General features: G+C 37.2%; 2 protein-coding genes across 2 annotated transcripts; one reads left to right on the forward strand and one right to left on the reverse strand.

The window, feature by feature from the left end:
• Positions 1-269: 269 nt before the first annotated feature.
• On the reverse strand, positions 270-8,865 carry mtpap (mitochondrial poly(A) polymerase). The gene is made up of 9 exons (XM_067369455.1): positions 8,682-8,865; positions 8,316-8,485; positions 7,141-7,368; positions 6,735-6,959; positions 5,935-6,143; positions 2,500-2,726; positions 1,842-1,934; positions 1,587-1,660; positions 270-1,234 (listed from the first exon to the last, which is right to left on the reverse strand). The coding sequence occupies exons 1-9, from the start codon at positions 8,863-8,865 to the stop codon at positions 863-865; spliced, it is 1,782 nt and encodes a 593-aa protein (XP_067225556.1). The 3' UTR covers positions 270-862.
• Positions 8,866-9,099: 234 nt separating this feature from the next.
• map3k8 (mitogen-activated protein kinase kinase kinase 8) lies at positions 9,100-19,389 on the forward strand. Its single transcript, XM_067369969.1, has 8 exons — positions 9,100-9,360; positions 9,982-10,315; positions 10,834-11,004; positions 12,875-13,136; positions 14,077-14,183; positions 14,780-14,932; positions 17,208-17,454; positions 17,543-19,389. Exons 1-8 carry the CDS (start codon positions 9,209-9,211, stop codon positions 17,665-17,667), a joined length of 1,551 nt encoding a protein of 516 aa, XP_067226070.1. The 5' UTR covers positions 9,100-9,208; the 3' UTR covers positions 17,668-19,389.
• The last annotated feature ends 843 nt before the right edge of the window (positions 19,390-20,232 follow it).

A 20,232-nucleotide genomic window follows, 5' to 3' on the forward strand; every position in this document is an offset into this window, starting at 1 on the left:
TTGAGACATGACGAGGTAATTTACTGCCAACTCACATTTTGTGCGTTCATGCGTTTTGAAGAAGGCGTGGCTTGGAAGAGCACTCTGAAGGGAGGGTGGGATCTCATGCTATTTGCTATTGCAAACCTCTCCAAAATTGCCTACCCTACCTTTAAGGTCTCGTTGTGAGAAATCAAGACAGATTTTGAGATATAAAGTCACAATTCACAGATCAAGAGAAATAAGACTTCTAAGGAGTAAAGAAAATATTAGAAATAAAGAAGCCCAAGAAGAAACAAACAGTAACGGTCTGATTGAAATTGCTTTGTTTTAATATCTTATAAAATATTATGTACACTAGTTGACAGTGAATGTTTATTCTTTCTGTACCTCTCACAACACCATGATACTGATGTTACATGATGTTTGCCTTTAAATAAAGTTTGTTCTACATTAGACCGTTGTATTGGTTTTGCAATGCAGAGAAGATGGAGTCTGTGTGTGATCTAAAAATCACAACTGTTTCATGCAAGCTGTTTAGTGTTCAGAGGTTCTGCTTCACTTCTGTGGAAACTAATGATTGCTGTTATCAGATCAACACAACAACCATTAAGCTCCATTTTTCTAGGAGTCAAAGACCGCAGTAGACCTCTTCTTCCTACGTTATATCATGTTGAGATCTACAAAGCTTTTCTTTCATGTGAAATACTTTAGAGGAACGAAAATTGGGCTTAGTTTTTAACATTTCTTAAAAGACTTACAGATTCTGACTGTATAAATATATATATATTTCACATTTGTTCCAATCTTTGGGCACGTTGGTCATTCCCATTTGCTCTTACAGAAGTCTCTTATTCTTGTTGGTGAGAGATTATTGACCACATTACCTACTAGGGTTTGTACTTCCCTTCTTTGCAACAGTTTCACCACCTTTAATCTTCAGAGAGTCTAACAGGTTCTTTATCCTTGAACTAGCTGGTTCCAGTTTTCTCTTTCTGCGACTTTTCACCCCTGTTCCTGAGGTGCCTGAAGGAAGGAGAAGCGCAGCGAACCCCCACGGGAAAACCGACTCAGCCGATTGACTAGAACTTCGGTTAAGAATTTCCCTCTTCTGAAGAAGCCAAGCACTTTCTTGACAAAGTTTCACGAAACGTTCTAGCTGTGTTGCGTTAACGTTCTTGCTAACGTTTAGAGTGGTTTCGAATGGATTCTGGATGTACAAAGCTGTTGTTTCTGGTTTGGTCTGCTCCTTTCCCTGGTGAAAGAGATAAAAAGCAGGATATTTAAGCCTTCAGACACTTAAACACACAGTGCATGCACAGACAGTATTGACATCAATTGCATCAGCATTTTCATTCAAATTGTTATGCTGACAATATAATTTGCTACAAAAAAAGGTATAAAATTAGAAAAACTAAATTTCACTAATGGTCATAGACTTCTGGACCCCACTGTATATAGTGTCCACTGCAGTACCAGACACTTTCTTTGAATTGACTATATACACACTGCCCTCTGGTGGCCGTTTGTGGAAGGTCTGCTAAGACGTCAGCAGTGTCCTCTGGGAGTTTGCGCATGCATGCACGTGTCATCGGTGGATGACTCACCTTCCTAATATTGATCGATGCCTTGTTGAAGGGAAAATTGCCATAAAACTCGAAGAATTCCTGCAACAGTTTCTCTGCAAGAAAAAATTAAATCAACAGAAAAATAAACGGTATTAATATTTTAATGTCATTAACGATCAGTAAACATTGAATGCATTACAAAAGCATTACAGAAATGAGCCATCTGTCCAAAGGTGAAAAGGTAAAACCTTCCATCAAGTTTGTGTAAATTATGAAAACAATCTATGAACTCACCTAATGTGTCTGTGTTCTTCTGCAGTGTAATCTTGCTAAGGTCACTGACAATAGTGCAGTCATTACCCTCAATGACACACTTATCTGATGGTCCTGGAAAGTGCACACACACACAAAACATAAATATTATGTGATGGACCGTCCATTTAGAAATGGACTGTGTATCACTATTGTGGTGGCATCAGTGTTCTTGACCCTGCTGGAAGACAAGAAACAATAATTGTGTGTAGACAGTCGACTCAGGACAGCCACATAACATGATGTATGCTGACTTTACCGGGGTCACAGACAGTGAGCTCTGGTCATAAAAGCTCTGGTCTTTCAGCTACCATAACGACATCAGTATAATGAAGTGTCAGTAAAATGTAGTTTTTTTTTAATGTAATAGTATATTATAGCAAATAGCAATAATAATAATAATAATAATAGAGTTCTGATTGTTTCAATATTCATTTTCACACTCAGGTTTCACTGAATCTGAGCATAGTTGAGTCAAACTCATGTGCCACAGCCAGGGCAGATCATCTCAACGAGAACCAATATCAGTCATAACTCAATTTTGACCAAATGTGTAGTTCTGTATTTCACCTCTACATGGCAGTATAGTACAATAGAGAACTGCAGAGAAGCACGTCTGTAAAAGTACAGTTGTGTATACCTGCAAGATCCTTCAGTTGGTCCAGTGTGGGCAGTATGGGAGGATTCCTCTGCTGTAGAAAGAACACTACCATGACCGTTAATGTGAAGTTGGTGATCCACGCTCCTGGAATACTGCTTGTGATGTTATGAACCCGAGCCCAGAACCGAACACTGAACACTAGATGCCGAACACGAGGGTCCAGCTGTCCGTAGAGAAATAGCAGTTCTGAACTCTTCATCGCCACCCTGCACACACGAGGGCATTATGTCAGGGCGATTTAAAATTATGGCACATCTACATACAAAAAAAATACAAAAGAACAAAATAGGAAGTCCTATCCTAAGGTTATCATTTCAATCTCTGTTGCTGTGTTGTTGTTTTTACCTGTGGGGAATCAAGCTAAAAAGAGCTTATAGTTGTCTCTGCATATTATTTTCAAAGAAAAGAAAAAAGAAGATTTGAATCAACCAATAGTGAGAGTTCGGGCAGGACTACGCTGTGTTCCAAATTATTAAAAAAATTTAAAGTTACCAAAAAATCAAAACTGACCATTTTTGCAGTATTTATTATTAATGATTTATCCATGCACGATTAATATTATTTTTTAAATTCATGAACCCTCGCAATCTAAATAACTCCCCCTCCCTCTTGCAACGACATCTCTTCTCTTATGACACCTTTACCGGTGCGAGGGCGGGACAACCTGTCACTCACATGAGATCACAGCATTAGCAAACCATAACGATCCAATCAATTCCAAACATATAAAATCAAGTTGTGGCGAGGGGGGCGTGGTTCAGCGAGGTCTGCAACCGGAGAGAATAGCGGGAGACGTTTGGTAAGTGAGTGGGTTGGATACAAATCACGAACACCTGTTTCTCATTCCAGTGATTGGCGCGGAGACAGGTTAAAACGCCGTGAGAAGCAGGAGCGTGTGAGAGAGAGGGGAACTGTTGACTGAGTCGAGTCGAGGTTCGTGGAGTGAAGCCCTTGTGGATGGTGTAAACCAAACTTGGAGAGAAGCCCTTGTGGATAGTGTATGCCGAACCTGGAGTGAAGCCCTTTGTGGATTGTTTATTTTCGTTGTTGTGCGTTGCACAGTCCTTCTGTTGACATTCAATAAAGACTCAGTCAGCAGTTGTTTGTCGTCCCTGACCACTTCCTTCCCCACTACGAACTTAAATCTACTGCACAAGTCCCTTGGCTCCCACTAGTGTTGTAGTCAAGACCACCTAAACCGAGACCAAGTTGAGACCAAGACCAGTGTGCATCAAGACCAAGACTTTGGGCGGTTGAGACTAGCACTCCTCAAATTCATCTGAAAGACCCACATTTACTGCCCGAGAAATGTCTTATTTTTAATAAATAATTACAATTAGAATAATAAGATGCAGAGGTGGAACAGAAGTTGCATCTGAATTGGTACAGTTACAATTGCATAAATAATGTTGAGATTAATGTTTTAAAAATAAAATTTTGTTTTATTGAACATTTGTAAAAAAATCAATATCACGTTTACAATTGCTCATATTTGTGAAAACAGCCCTCTTGATATTGCTTAATTTTATCATATGTAATAATATAAATATAAAAGATCTTACACAAATACTTTCTAGCAATCATATCTTTAATTTTGTGGGCATTTGTATTAATTTTGGTGACATTTTTGACACAGTCCCTTGTTGATTTCTGACCCAGCACAACAGTAACAAAATAAATGAAATTAGAAATAAGTTATTGATTGCATTTGAAGCAGGAGGTTTTACATCCAATCAAATTAATGATGTTAACAAAGAAATCATGGCAATATGGCAATTTAGCAATATCCCCGCAGTTGTGGTCTTGACCGGTCTTGAAATAAAATCCTGAGTCCTTTTAGTCTGAGACCGAGACCAAATGTGGCCGAGACCAAGACAAGACCAAAAAAAAAAAAAAAATGGACTTAAAGGGATAGTTCACCCACAAGCCATCCTAGGTGTATGATTATCTTCTTTCAAATGAACACAATCCGAGATATATTTAAAAATAGCCTTAGTCCTCCAAGGTTTATAATGGTTGTGAATGGTAACCTACATTCTGAAGACAAAAAAAATGCACCCATCCGTAAAAAATGATTCTATACGACTCCTGAGGGTTAATAAAGGCCTTTTGAAGCGAAGGGATTTTTGTAAAAAAAAATAAAAAAAATACATATTTAAAACTTTATATATTCAAACTAGCAGCTTCCGGCAAAAAAAACGCACACAGAACGCACAAGTCAACTTGCACCAAATGAGTAATTGTCTGACGCGATGCAGGATGTAGGAGACAGTATTGTGGGCTTAGATGCCTCTCATGGTTCAAACAAATACAGCTGGGCAACAAACTCAAGCTCCACTTCTCATATATCGAAAGCCTCTGACATTTCTCTTTAAAATTTCTCATTTTAAACTTCTAATTCGTGACCAGTGTTTTGTTTTGCTCTCTCCTCTGCACCTCCGCGTACGTCATTGTATCGGGTAAAAGGTTGCTCTTCTGCCCAAATTGACGTGCACAGGTCGTCCACCGGTAGTTTTAATTATGGATATTTTTCTTACAAAACCACATCTCTTTGCTTCAAAGGGCCTTTATTGACCCTCCTTAGTCGTATGGATTCATTTTTTATGGATGGATGCATTTTTTCTGTCTTCAGAATTTGGCCTACCATTCACAACCATTATAAACCTTGAAGGACTAAGGATATTTTCAAATATATCTCGGATTGTGTTCGTCTGAAAGAAGATAGTCATATACACCTAGGATGGCTTGAGGGTGAGTAAATCATTGGATAATTTTCATTTTTGGGTGAACTATCCCTTTAAGACCGGTCTCGAGTACTACAACACTAGCTCCCACCATACATTTTTCTTATTCAAGAAGCTGTTTCACTTGTTCATACGTCACAACAGGAAAGAAAAGTCTATGGCAACTTCCGTTTCATGTTGAATTTAAGGTGGAGTGTTTAGGGTAACCAAAAATGTGAAAATCATTATTTTGCAGTTCTATCTGTTGTCTCTAGGGGTGCAAACAGCAGCTTTTAATGAAAGAAATATTTAACAAAAATAAACAAATAACAATAAATGCATTTTATGTTCACCAGTCACTCTGTACACAATAGATTGCTCTTTGTCCTGTGTTCATATCAACATAAATCATCCAAAGACAAATGCATTCTGTGTTTCTAATTATGCACATATGGGTGTACAATATAGGCTATACATCTGGGAATACCCCTCTCTAACCCACAGGGGACACAGTGCAACAAAAAGAGCTGAGCAGGTTTCTGTGCATTACTGGTGTGTCACCTTCTAAAAAGGAAGCATCAGGGTGGTGACATTTGTTTTGGGGAAGTGTGAAAAGGAGAGAGATAATAAACTGACAGTCCTAATGCCAACATTATACTAAGCAGACATCACATCAAAAATATAAAATTACCTGTTGTTGGCAGTGAGATCACACTGAAAGCCAGAGGGTTGGTGAGAAAACCGGACAAGAGGACATCGAGCTTGGAGAATGTTCTGGACTCCCACACATCCAGGGCCGAACTGGTCTACACATTTCCCAATGACTGAGAGAATACTCTGGGTCACAGCCCGCTCTGAGGCCCCTCTCTTCACCTGGTACTCCAGAGACAGTCCTGTGCCCTGTTTAAAATATGACAGCATAATAAATAAACTAAAATAAAAAAAATTCTAAACTTACTTTTTGTTACATGGAATAAAAAAAAAACAAAAAAAAAAAAACATGAATAATTAAGGCAAAAACAAAACATTTTTGGGTATTTTATACCCAATTCTGCCAGCATTTACTCATCCCTATGTAATTTCAAAACTGTATTACTTTTGCAGAATACAAAAGATATTTTGAGAAAAATCTCCATATTTTTTGTCCATAAGGTAGAAATCAAAAGGTAAACTAACTGTTGGTAAACTAATTATAAAATCTAATATAACACTATTTGGTAAATATACATCTGTGACATTTAATATTTTGGCTTTCATCACAATATGTGTCTTTCTACAGAAAAAAAATATTAAAATCAAAAATTTGAGCCGGGGAAGTTTCCAAAATTTGGTAGATTTGACATGGAATGACCCTTTTGTGTTCCACAGAAGAAAGAAAATCATACAGGTTTGGAATGACACGAGGGTGACTAAATGACAGCAGGATTTTAAATTGTAGATGACCTTTTTATTTTCAATTCAATCTACATAACCTAAGCCCACATCACTGACCTTTTTCTTGCTTGTTGCATAGATGCCATCGAGGTCCAGAATCATGTCGACATCACAGCCCAGTTTGCCGAAGCTGTTGACAGTGGAGCCGAAAGGCCTGATGATGCATTCTGGGAAATATGCTCCAGCTATGTCTCCAAGCAGAGAACAAACGAGGAAGCGCAGACTGATGTTCTCTTCTGTGAGCTGTAAGGCCTCTGTCAGACATTGCAATTGCTCATCTACCTGTGGAAGAAATGAAGAGTAGATGCTTGTTTGTCCTCAGATCTGAACCACCAACAAGCAGACATAACACTCAAACAAATTAAATGAAAACTTCTGCATCTCATGTGCATAATCATATGTCTTGGTTACAAAAAAAAAAAAAAAAAAAAAAAAAAAAAAACATTGCCCAGTGAAGACTTACACTGTCCTTTTCTGAGAGCAGTTGGGTGATGTCACCAATGGATGGAGGGGATTGCTCTTGGAAATTTGGCACGGGTTGGTTGTTCGACTGACTGCCTGGCCATTTCAGTGACAGCAGACGAGATTTGAAAGGCACCGCAGCTTCATGTTCAACAGCTGGTATATTAGTGTTCTCCTTCAATGAGGCGATGCTCTCTTTACTGGAGAATTCAACTACTGCATATGCTCCCTACAGTCACAGATAAACACAATTCAGTCAAATTTCTGATCTTTGTCACCAAACATCACATGAGTATCTAGAACTAGATATTACATTAAAGGATTAGTTCACTTTCAAATTAAAATTTCCTGATAATTTACTCACCCCCATGTCATCCAAGATGTTTATGTCTCTCTTCAGTCGAAAAGAAATTAAGGTTTTTGATGAAAACATCCCAGGATTATTCTCCATATAGTGGACTTCAATAGAGCCCAAACGGTTGAAGGCCAAAATTACAGTTTACAGCGATCCCAGATGAGAAATAAGGGTCTTATCTAGAGAAACCGTTGCTCATTTTCAAAAAAATAAATAAAAATAAAATAAAATTCAAAATTTTATACATTTTAACCATAAATGCTCATCTTGAACTAGCTCTCTTCTTCCTCTCTATTTGAATTCCGGCAGTGTAGACGCTTTTAAGTGTATTACTGCCCTCCACAGGTCAAAGTTTAAACTAAATTGTCATATACAATATGTTAGTGCAAGTATATAACAATTAATTCAAACTTTAACCTGTGGAGGGCAGTAATACACTTCTGTCTACACTGCTGCAATTCAAATAGAGAAGAAGAGAGCTAGTTCAAGATGAGCATTTATTGTTAAAACCTTTTTTTTTTATACATATAGAAAAAGAGCAACGGTTTCTCTAGATAAGACCCTTATTCCTTGTCTGGGATTGTGTATAATGTTTTGAAGCTGCACTGAAACTCTAATTTTGACCTTCAACTGTTTGGGCTCCATTTAAGTCCACTATAAGGAGAATAGTCCTGGAATGTTTTTCTCAAAAACCTTAATTTCTTTTCAGCCGAAGAAAGAAAGACATGAACATCTTGGATGACATGGGGGTGAGTAAATTATCAGGAAATTTAATTTGAAAGTGAACTAATCCTTTAATTGATGTAGTTTTGCACACGTACGTAGCTACTGTAGAAGAAATGCTTGTTGATTGTCCCGTGTTTAGACAGGTAATCTAAAAACTTCTTTTCACTGAACCTGGGCGGACAGCTGATCAAGACCGATCTTTCAGCTTGTTCTCTTCTCTCCTCTTGGATTGCTTGAAATGTTTTATCCTCCTTGGCTTTCGTGACTAAAACGAAAGTGAGCACGAAGCTTTGAATTAATGTGGTGTGATAATGCACATGTCATTTCTATCGCGCTTTTCACCACTGCTGTTTATTTGTAACATAAATTGATAGATGAAAGCATGAATGTGTTTAAAGCTGTCATTCTCAATATTCATTGATAAACGTCATGCCTGCAGATTTACAGAGAAACAATGTTACCGGCTCTCGCAGTCTTGTTTCCTGTCTGGGCTTTGATTGCTGATATAGTAGAAGCGAGTCTTCTTTGAGTTTGAGGTTCCAATCCAAGATAAAATAACCTACACACGCCAAAGGAGGCCGCCATTGTTGATTTGAGACGAGCGCGTGCGTAGACAATGGCTCTACGGTGGCTATGAATGGACATGCAGTGCTGCGTTGGAAAAAGTTTGGAAAAAAACTTGAAATATTCAAGATATGCAGTCCGGAGATTGCCAAATTTGTAAATACCTACTTGAAACCGCTCTAACCGCAGCCCAGAAATCCTTCAAATTTTATACATTCTTGTGACTCAAATGTTTTGTTGTTTTATCAAAAGGGATCAAATGTGGGTGTTTTTCTGATAACAGTTCATACGCGCATGATTTTATGTGATACACATCTTTTCCCAAAGTGAATCATGAAGATGAAAGCAAATGACATCCTTAATTTTCCACGGAACAATGTGATAGGGGACTGTGGCAGAATTAAAGCAGATACGTAACCTCTCAATGAGAAAACATCTCTCATTGAAAAGAGAAAACGAAACCGCAGGTGACGCAGAGCGGATCTCTTATCTACGAGCGCCAGTCTGTGACGGCTTCAGTAGAAGCTATGGACCATCAGTGAGCATGTGCCCTGCTGTGATCACACTGACCGAAAGGTAGGCAAACGGCTGGTATTTATACATAATATATCGTTTTGTTTTTTTGTGTACTACGTTAATATATGCCCCTATATTTCGAACAGCACGTATTATTATTATTATCATAGTATGAAAATATACACTGGATTAGTTAAGCAGGTTTGGCAGTGACTCAAACCCTTGTTAGCTGCCTACATTCTAGTCCGTGTTTTTGAGCATTAGTTATTTGTATAAATAATGATGAATAATAATTATTATATCTCAGGAGATGAGGTTGTCAGAATGTTTCAGCACCATATTTTGGGGAAAATTGGGCTTGTGGGGGTCTGTCAAAACAGACAGTCAACTTCACGATTTAGGTTGATTTAACATCTTATTTGCACTTGTGAGTTTTTGCTGAAGGACCCTGTTGCAACATAAAAGTTTCTGCTGGCATTTGTTTTGAAGAAGAAACCCCATCTTGGGGTTTCCCACCCCCTGAAAACCACCCCACACTTGCAGGCAAATTAGAGCAAGCATGTTGATCAGGAAACACCTGACTACACTGTATACATACATATGGGGGTAAACAACATCAATGCATTCATTTAATTACCTAAGTTCTTGTCCTGTTTCTAACCATCAAACATTCTGTGCTAGAATTCAATCAAGGATGGAGTACAAGAATGAAAATGCTGGTATAGAACTGCTTCTTGCTCACATGAATATTGAAGACTTCATCCAGGAGGCAGAGAATTTCTATTGTGTTAGCGAAGAGGTGGAATCAGAAGTCTCATTTGAGGAAAGTTTCTCGCAAGAAGACATGGACGAGAACGAGGAAACGTCACAGGATCTAATCACACATGCGCAAAATCCTGGAAAGGTCCGTTATGGCACAGCATCCGACCTCCTGGACTTTGTCAATATGGTCTCAAACACACCATCCTCCTCGCTCTTAGATGTTGGTCAAGAAATGGGTGTTCTGCTAAACAAGGTAAGCTCTATTGATTTTTTTATTATTATAACATACAGACTTATAACACATACAGCTGAAATATGTAAGTCTTTACACTATGAGATTGTTGGCTTAAAGGGATAGTTCACCCAAAAATGAAAATTCTGTCAACATTTACTCACCCTCAAGTTGTTCCAAACTTGTATGAATTTTAAAAGAAGATATTTTGTAGAATATGGGTAACCAAACAGTCGATGGGACCCCATTGACTTCCATAGTATTATTTTTTTTTTTCCATACTATGGAAGTCAATGAGGCCCATCGACTGTTTGGTTACCCATATTCTACAAAATATCTTCTTTTGTTTTTAGCAGAAAAAAAAAAAGTTTGGAATAGCTTGATGGTGAGTAAATGATTGCAGAATTTTCATTTTTGGGTGAACTATCCCTTTAATTAAAGCAAGCTTATTTGTAAATACTTTGTTAAAGGGGTTTTTATACTTGTTTTACAAGTTGTCATAGCCTTACTCTCATGAACACCCTGCTTTGTTTCTGCAGACAGACATGGTCATTAAGGAGGGGCATTATCGCATTGACTTGGACGTTCTCCTGTTTCCGTGGAAACTGACCTACAAGCCCATAGGCCCTGGACATGTTCCCAAAGGCTCATTTGGAAAGGTCCATCTGGCTCAGGACACCAAAACGCGGAAGCGAATGGCATGCAAACTAGTAAGTTCAGGAATGCAGAGAACGTTGTTTCGGGAATCTCAAGGGGTTTTTTTGTTTTTTTGGCAAAGGTAGTTGTTTTCATTCCACTGTTTTAATGGACATGGCTTCCCTTCTCAGAATCAGTGTTCTTTTATGACTAAAACAAAAACTGTACTGCTTGTTCAAAAATAATATGTTGAAAACAAGCATAAAGTCATTATGTAAACATAATTTTCACAAGAAAATCTAACACAGATGACACGTGATAGTGTGATGTGTGCTTGTGACGATCTTATGCACCAGCATGTGAGACCACAAGAATTTATGAACATGGAAAAAAATGACTCTAAAAAGAGAAACACTTGTTGTAAAACTCAAATGAGGAAGAGAACATTTGGGAAATAACACCATTTCTCTAAAATTTGGAGGGTCAGTCTGCAGTGTGCAATGTTTGAACAGAAACCGAGAATGGCTCTAACATACACAGGAAGCTGACAGGAACGCCCCCGTGGAAACATGCAGCCCACAGAGAAGGTGTCTAAACTGTGGGGCACAGTGCAGATGTCTAGTGGGAGAAGTAGTTTCTGACTTGTGGTCAATATAAAGTCGGCATGAAATGGAAGTTGCGATAGATTTTTCTTTCCTATTGTGACGTATATCCAACCGAAACGCCTTCTCAAACAAGAAGAAGGCAGGACTTGATTTTGTCCATTTTGCTGTTTCTTTAATCTTATGTGAGTGAACACGTCTTCAAAGGGAGGGGAGGCCTTTGAAGATTATGACATCACATGAAAATAATGATGTGTCATGAAATAATGATTGTCAATTTTGATTTCATGGTGACTTTAACAGGGTGTTGCTGAATCAAAAACATTCAGCCTCTTAATGTTGCCTTTAAGGTTTTGATAAAATAATTAGTAATCAATGAGTGATAATTAATGGTCAAGGTGGCCGATGTCTGGAACAATTAAGCGATATCACACAACCATAAGTGCTGTTGCTTAAGGCTATGTTCAGACTGTCAGTCCAAATCCAATTTCTGTGCATATCCGATTGAAAACCAGATTAAGATTTAGCAAGTGTGAACGGCCAAAAATAACATGAAATGTGAATCCATTTTGAGCTACATTAATATGTGGTCAATCAACTGATTTTGCGTGGTATATGTGACTTTCTCACACCACATAAAATGTAAACGTCAGACATTGTTATAGGAAACATGCTGAAAGTCGCTGCAGAAACGAGGTTGTATTGTTGCAAAGTACCGGACAAGCAGAATGACAATATAACGGAGACAACAGCAAGGAATAAAGCATACTAGCTGGTTCATAAAGCAGTAGTCCAGTGCATGTTATACATCTGTATTGCCAGCCCCTCCATGCTGTGGTTGTTGGTGTTGATTTTGTCGAATGCCAACCAACGCAATGTCATTGCCATAGAAACCAATGCAGATATTCCGTAAAACCAGCATGAACACACAAATCGGATCTGAACAGTTGCGATACACAATGTGGACGTCAATAATTTTAAATCAGATTCCAATCGGATATACAAATAATCGGATTTGGACTGAGCCTATGAGTCATTTAATTATTCACTCAACCGATTTGTTCAAAAACAATTTATTTCAGGAATGCTACTATTTTTCTCATATCTGCAGACTCGGCAAAGTCACTAACACTGGCATATGCAAAAAATTCTAATTAAGCAAAAAAAAAAAACCTTAAACCTATGAAATTACATCATTTATTTGTCAAAACATTTACTTAAAATTCACTTAAAATATTTAAAATGAATACAGAAATGTGCATCATCCATTGACAGATGTTGGTCGATTTTGGATCTAAGTTAAGTGGAACTAAGTTTTAAGTTAAGTGTGCTTTCTCTCCAGATTCCTGTGGAACATTTCAAGCCTGCAGATGTGGAAATCCAAGCCCGGTTCCGACACGAGAACATAGCAGAGCTGTATGGGGCACTGCTGTGGGAGCAAACGGTGCATTTGTTCATGGAAGCGGGCGAAGGGGGCTCGGTTTTGGAGAAGCTGGAAAGCTGTGGTCCAATGAGAGAGTTCGAGATCATCTGGGTCTCTCAGCAGGTTCTGCGAGGCCTGGAGTACCTGCACTCTCACAACATTATACACCACGACATCAAACGTAAGAGCTTTGGATTGCATCATAAGGGATTTTTTTCTGAAATATCACTCTAGTTTCCTACCAAACACACTGTGTGTTGCATGTTCAGCTGTTCTGAATTGAAATGGTTCAAAACATATTTCAAAAGCAGGGTCAAAAGAGGTTCAGTACTTTTTCATTGCAACCACAAGCACTTATTTCCCTTCTATATGCAACAAAAGGTGCTCTGTAAGTAAGTCAGATAATGACTATGTGGTCAAGAAAGGTATTCAGCTTATGTGACGGAACATAAAACGAGGTCACTTGGAGGAAGTAGCAGTGTTAAATGATTGACAGAGGACTGGCCCCAGGCTAGAGAAGTTTTTAGTTTGTGTTTTTAGTTCAAAGATGAGGAACACAACATAATTTAATATGGTGGGGTTGTGGCGAACAGCATTCTGCTACTGTTTAGTCATACGCAGAAGCCAATCAGTGCTGCAGCTCATGACTTCTCAGGCGTCTGGAATTTCCACTCAGGATAGTAAGAGGAGGGAGAAGACAGATGTACTCAAATGTGTTACTTTCAGGGGCTTATTCAACAGACCATCCGTCTAACTACTGCTTTACTGAGAGGGTAATGTGAAGAGATGAAGAGATTCAGTGAAACGAGTGACCAATCACAGCTTCCTGCTTTGTGGTTTTGAGGGTTGGCTTCTTGACATTTGGCTTGGAGAGGAAATATGTTATTTCAAGTAGTGTCACACATGGAGGGAGAGCAAGAAAAGGGGGTTTTTAGACTTCTGATGATCTGTTTTTTTAATCCACCCTATGAGTAATGACCTTAATCTGCTTCTGGAAAACAATACCTTGCTGCTTGTCTGGTGCAGAACATACACGAACTGAAAAACTGAAATATGGTTGCAATGTCTTTTAGATTTGATGTGTCTAAGACATGCACTAAATTCTCTTTTTGTCCCTGCAGCCAGTAATATTGTGTTGATGTCCGCCAAAGCCGTGCTGGTGGATTTTGGTCTTACAGTACAGATGAAGGATGATGTATATGTTCCTCGGGACCTACGTGGCACCGAGGTGAGTGTGTTTGAGGTCACTTTGCACACTTTAATTTTTCCATACTTGGTCTTTGACTGTGTCGTGACTAAATGTTAGTTTTAAGCCGAGTCTGTATTTAGAAACAATGCAGAATTTAGCAGTTCCTGATTGTACTGGTGGCAGAAGTCCTTTAGAAAGTTATGGTATGTACATTTTTTAAATAGTTAAAAGACAGTTCTGACCTGAACTGAAAGAAGATCTGAAAAATCAGAAGGTACACACACACATGCACTTTTCCCCCTCTTAAATTGACATTCTGTTCCCTAACAAAATCTGGGAAAGGCCCAATAGATGTAAGGCCTGTTGACTTTTTGCCCCATTTGGAAAGTCCAGCATGCCTTGTTGAACAGCACTGAAGATTCCCAAGATAGAATAATAAAGTTGTTTACTGCGAGGCAGAACAGTGAGCCTTTTGCCAGATGTCCACTAGAACATTTGCCTATTACATCAGAATCTGTTTTTCATATTTATATCAGTCAGTGTGACTGAACTGTAGAAAACTGCCTTTTATTAAAAGCCTCTGCATATGTGGGATTTGATTTTTAGTCACATTTTGTGTTTTTCCTTCTGTACAGATGTACATGAGTCCAGAGCTGGTTCTGTGTCGAGGGCACAGCACAAAGACTGACATCTACAGTCTGGGAACCACAATCATACACATGATGAGTGGCAGTCCTCCATGGGTTAGGAGATATCCCCGAACATCCTACCCCTCATACCTCTACATAGTGAGTGTGCTTTTTCAATTTGACCATGGTGCATTGGAATGCTTGCCCTTTAATTATATTTTGTTTGTATTTATTTTAATACACCAGTATAGGGAGAGTCCCTGAATGTGTCAAAACCTCACCAAATGAAAAAACGGTTATATACATTAACCACAGAGCAAAACCTAGAAATGCCATGCATGCTGATGTCATAACAAGGCCTCAGTTAGCAAAGCATATCTCATGCTAATGCTGTATAATTTTAACAATGATAATAATAACCACAGTAATTCTGTATAGTCTTGTTTATTAACAACTTTTTATTAGTTTTTTAAGCTTTTTCTTTTAATTTTCTTTTTCATTGTTTTTCCTCCATTTAAACCACTGTAAAATTCTGTATAATTTTAGTGATAATGATAATAACCCAGAATAATATTATTTATAGTGTTTTTTCTTTATTAATTTTTATTTTATTCTCTATTAGTTTTCCTTTTATTTGTTGTTCCATTTAAACTGCTGTTAGCTAAGGATGCTAATTATGCATACATTTGATAATTATAATAATTCTGTATATTATTTAGTCTTTTTTCTTTATTAGTTTTACTTTCCTTTAGCAAAGGATGCTAATTATGTATAATTTTAATAATTAGAATAATTCTTTATAAATTTTATTTCCTGTCTTTTTTCTTTATTCACTTTCCTTTTCTTCATTTGTTTTTTTTTTCTTCCATTTGATCTTCTATAAAGCGAAGGATCACAAGATATAACTTGTGATGGCAAGTTCTCCTTTCCATTGCAAACAATTTCTAAATAACTTATTTTAAAAAAATAAAAAAAAATTGGCAGTTTATCAGCAGTTTAAGCTTCCTCTACGTTTTGAATATTATTTTGACAGTGGCAGTTTTGCATGTTTCACTGCTCATGTAAAGGAAGCAGACTAAAAGCTGGCAAGGTTCTGCATTTGTGTAGCAAGTCCAATTGGTTTCAGTGTTTCAGTTCCCTTTTCACATACTACACTTCCTCTTCATGTAACTGAATATAAATCCATGCACAGTGTCTTTTTGCATGAGGCTGCTTGCGAATGCACCTGTGCCACCATTGATTTTCAATTTTGGTGTGGCCAGGTAAGATTTCATTGGGGTGGCAAAAATAAGGGGAAAAAATGCTTCAAATATTCAGAAAATTATGCTTCTGCTTCAAATATACAGAAAATTATATGCATCTAACTGTGACAGTGAATGGAATACCTTCACACGTAAATGAAAATGTTATTTTCTTTGATAGTAGCCTATTAGTTTTAGTGATTTTCATTAACGATAATAACCTTGGTACTCATTGCAATTTCAGAAGTGAAACCTGCATTCAAACCTATATGGAAGCTGGTTTCCATCACTGAATAAAAAAATAAAAAGGTTATTGCGACTGATCTCACAATTCTTACTTTTTTCCTCACAATTGCGAGTTATAAAGTCAGAATTCCAAGATATAAAGTTAGAATTGCATGACAAACTCGCAATTGCAAGTTACAAAGTCAGAATTGCGTGATATAAACTCACAATTGCGAGTTACAAAGTCAGAATTGTGTGATATAAAGTTGAAATTGCGTGTTAATAATTCACAATTGTGAGATATAAAGTCAGAATTGTGAGATATAAAGTCAGAATTGCGTGTTATAAAGTCAGAATTGTGAGATATAAAGTAAGAATAGTGTGACATAAAGATGCAATTGCAAGTTATAAAGTCAGTCTTTTATCCCCTCAGAATTGGACTTCATAACTATCAATTGCGTGTTTATATCTCACAATTCTGAGAAAAGAAATCAGAATTGTGAGATATAAACTCACAATTGCTAGAAAAAAATGTCAGAATTGCAAGAAAAATGTCAGAATTGCAAGATAAAAATTCGCAATTATCATTTATTTTTTCTCCGTGGCTTCCATAAATTAATAAAGATCAGTGTTTGATTGCCATAGATGTAAGGCCTGTTTACACAGATTGCGTTTTTGCATTTCACTGCTCTGCTTTTCCATTCAAATGTTCCACACGTCTCGCGCATGACACGGCATTCTAAAAACAAGTTCAACTTTGGGCTTGTTATTTTTTTCCATATTAAGAGGTGAAGTGACAACTTAGTTCAGCTAAAGTGTGTTCATGGCGTTTGTGCCAGTGTCATAGTTTGTTGAGTGGAGCTGTTTATGCAGTCAAAATGTTTGCGCAACAGGGGTGGCCAAGCTTCAATCAGGGGTGGCACAGGCCATGTAGCTGCACCTCTAATTTTCACAATTTCTATTTGCAGATCCACAAACAGGCCCCTCCTCTGGAGGACATACCTGAAAGCTGCAGCCCTGCGATGCGTAGGCTCCTGGAACACGCCCTCGATAGGGTCCCGGCACGGAGGAGCTCTGCCACAGAATTATTGAACGAGGAGGCCCTCCATCCGTCTCGGGAAGACCAGCCACGCTGTTGGAGTCTGGACTCTGCGCTGGAGGAGGGCACACATCCACTGCTGCGACAGATCAGTCAGCTTTCAGACAGCACTCAAGGTACAGCACACAGGCAAAACACAATACAGCATATCATGTCAAATTTATTTAATTGCATGCTTAAAATCCTTTACTCTTGCATTTGCAGAATCTTCTTTGTACACTGAGGATTCTGGGCACTCTAAGAAGAAAGGTTCCCTCTATATTGATTTGGGTGCCTTCACTGGCTACTACAATCTGGTTAGAGGGCCACCATCCAATGAATATGGCTAATAAGATGAATTTTTTCCTGAAGACCAGTGGGGTACTTGTATAGTCTGCATTCATATAGAAGTTGTCAGAAATGCATGGATGCGTCAGTTCAGTGGAGCCAAACTCTCCCACAAGATGATTCAGCATAAAGAGGATAAAGAGCCGTCCAATTATGCTTTTTGAAATGCAAGAGACATTGTTGAAGAGAAGAACGAACTGTGGTTTTTATTGTTTGATAAACAGTTTGTTAGGTTTTATTACAGTTCCCTGTCTGTGCTTTGAGAGCATGAATATAATGACATTTTGTACATAAAATACATACTATTAGGGATGCACCAATATTAAAATTCTGGCCAATACAGATAAACCGATAATTACTTATGTTATGTCTGATAAACAATAAATGGCCAATATTAAAGCTATACGCTATTTTGTTTAAAATATAAATAAATAAAATACACTTACGCATTACAACATTATAATGTACAGTATTAAAAAAAATGCATCTCTAATATTTCTGATAAACAATATGGTGTTCATATATTGTTCATCCCTGATATCCAAATACAGACAAATACTTTCTGCTTTATATATAAACTGTAATTGCAAAGCTTGTGCTAGATGCATTGATTATGTATTCCATATCTGATCACATAAGGCAGGCCTTAATGAGAATGTCAAATATGCTGAAATATTCATGCAAACAATTATTATTATAGTTTATGACTGCCAAAAGCAGAATGTTGTTTTATTATTATTGTTATTTTTGACCATAGCAGTGCTATGTATGTATCTCCAGTAATCTACAGAGGCAGGCCTGTGTTATTTGAAAGTATATGCGTTCTGACCTACATTTGTAGGGTTTCTTTTTTGTGAAATATTAATCATAATGAATGATTAATGAATTGAATTTGAACATTTTACCTTAATTTTAGTTTATCTGTGTCATTAGCAAATCATTTCATTAATAATTTTGGTTTAATGTATGTTTTGCAATCCCCATGCGAGTTCCTTGTCTTTAAATAGCTTTATCTGAGATCCCTGGATAATACATCTATTGTAAAAATAAGAGATGGCAAAAAAAGGACACTACAACAGTATTTTTTTCCCCAGGAAGTGTTTTCAGATGATACTGAAAATCATCTCAGTTTGATATTCCTATGGAATGTTTTTTTGTTGTTGTTGCAATGCAAGACAATGAAACAAGCACTCAGACAAAAATGTATTAGATCATCCAGATCCTCCCAATGTTTCCAATGAATGATGGTTTTCATAAAAGTTCATAAATAAAACTCCATTAATATTTGCTGTGATACTGCAGTTTTGTTGTCTATACATTGTATACATTGCATATTTGTTTTTGCCTTTCACGTGATGACACCTTGGATAAATGTGTAATGCCATTATACTGTACTGATGATTATTTTATCAAATGCTATAATCTACGGTTGCGATTTCAGATAACCAAGGTAAAATTACATTATGGCTGTTTCAAGCAAGAAACAGTTCTTCTGAAGTTAGTCATTCTGGAAAGACCAGAGTCTCTGTTTGTGATAAATGATAGTATCATCTAAGACAAAAACTGTTCTCCGTTTTTACTTGGGGGAAGTTATATAAAATAAATAAATGTACTAAAAAATATGAATAATGTGTGATTCATCACTGCTTAGAAAGGTATGTGTGATGGAAAAATGAGTGTTGGTCTAGACAACTTTTGTAAGGCTAAAAATAAAGAAAATGTGATTGCTGATAATGATATGTCATTTTGTGGGTAAGTTCAAACACCTTTTGGGTTACTGAGAATTTTGTGTGCAGAAAAGGTCACAAAATAATCCAAACTCAATCACTTTTTTAGGAGTCCAGGACAGAAAACATAAAGGTGTTCTGGGTTTTGTGATTAAAATAAGCATTTGAAAATCATAAAAAATTTGCAAGACAAATTGAAATTCTGGTTTCACTTTATTTTGATGGTCCTTTTAACATTCTGTTAACTATAAGTATTGCTGCACCTACATGTCTTCTAACTCTCTGAGTGTTAGTAGACTGTTAGGTTTAGAATAAGTTTACATGTACTTGCAAAGTTACTTAAAGTCAGTAGAATGTCTGTTGGGTGACCAATACAATAAAGTGTAAGCAAATATTAATCATATAGTCTACTAGTACTCTAATGACAGTTGACTTGTAGTTGCAAAGTTACATATAGTGAACATAATGTTCAAAAGGGACCATCAAAATAAAGTGTAACTAAAATTCTTGCACAGCTCATCCCATGAAGTACTGCAAATTATGCCGTCGAATCAGAATTTATGATTCAAAATAGAAATTTTAGCTTTATTAGCCTAAATATAAGAAATCAATATACCCCAAATGTACCCCCCAAATGTTCAGACATATGCTAATATAGTAGTTAGAGAGTGTGTGGCTTTTGTCCAAAGCGACTTGCAAATGAGAAGAATAATACAAGCAATCAAATCAACAACAGAACAACAATAGGGCTTTTCACACTGCGCTTAACCTTGGATTATTATCAACATTGTAAACACCGCTTTTAACCCAGGGCAAAGGAACTTTTCACACATCTACTTT

Source organism: Chanodichthys erythropterus, chromosome 19 (genome assembly GCF_024489055.1).
Source record: "Chanodichthys erythropterus isolate Z2021 chromosome 19, ASM2448905v1, whole genome shotgun sequence".
NCBI classification, from domain to species: Eukaryota; Metazoa; Chordata; class Actinopteri; order Cypriniformes; family Xenocyprididae; genus Chanodichthys; species Chanodichthys erythropterus.

Bases quoted from the DNA above. Each gene is read 5' to 3' on its own strand.
- map3k8 (XM_067369969.1), top strand. From the start codon at position 9,209: ATGAGAAAACATCTCTCATTGAAAAGAGAAAACGAAACCGCAGGTGAC. The intron at 9,361-9,981 runs GTAGGCAAACGG...ATTCTGTGCTAG, and splicing joins GTGATCACACTGACCGAAAG to AATTCAATCAAGGATGGAGT. The intron at 13,137-14,076 runs GTAAGAGCTTTG...TTGTCCCTGCAG, and splicing joins TATACACCACGACATCAAAC to CCAGTAATATTGTGTTGATG.
- mtpap (XM_067369455.1), bottom strand. From the start codon at position 8,865: ATGTCCATTCATAGCCACCGTAGAGCCATTGTCTACGCACGCGCTCGT. The intron at 6,960-7,140 runs GTAAGTCTTCAC...TTTCTTCCACAG, and splicing joins TGCTCTCAGAAAAGGACAGT to GTAGATGAGCAATTGCAATG. The intron at 2,727-5,934 runs GTAATTTTATAT...TCGTGTGTGCAG, and splicing joins GATCTCACTGCCAACAACAG to GGTGGCGATGAAGAGTTCAG.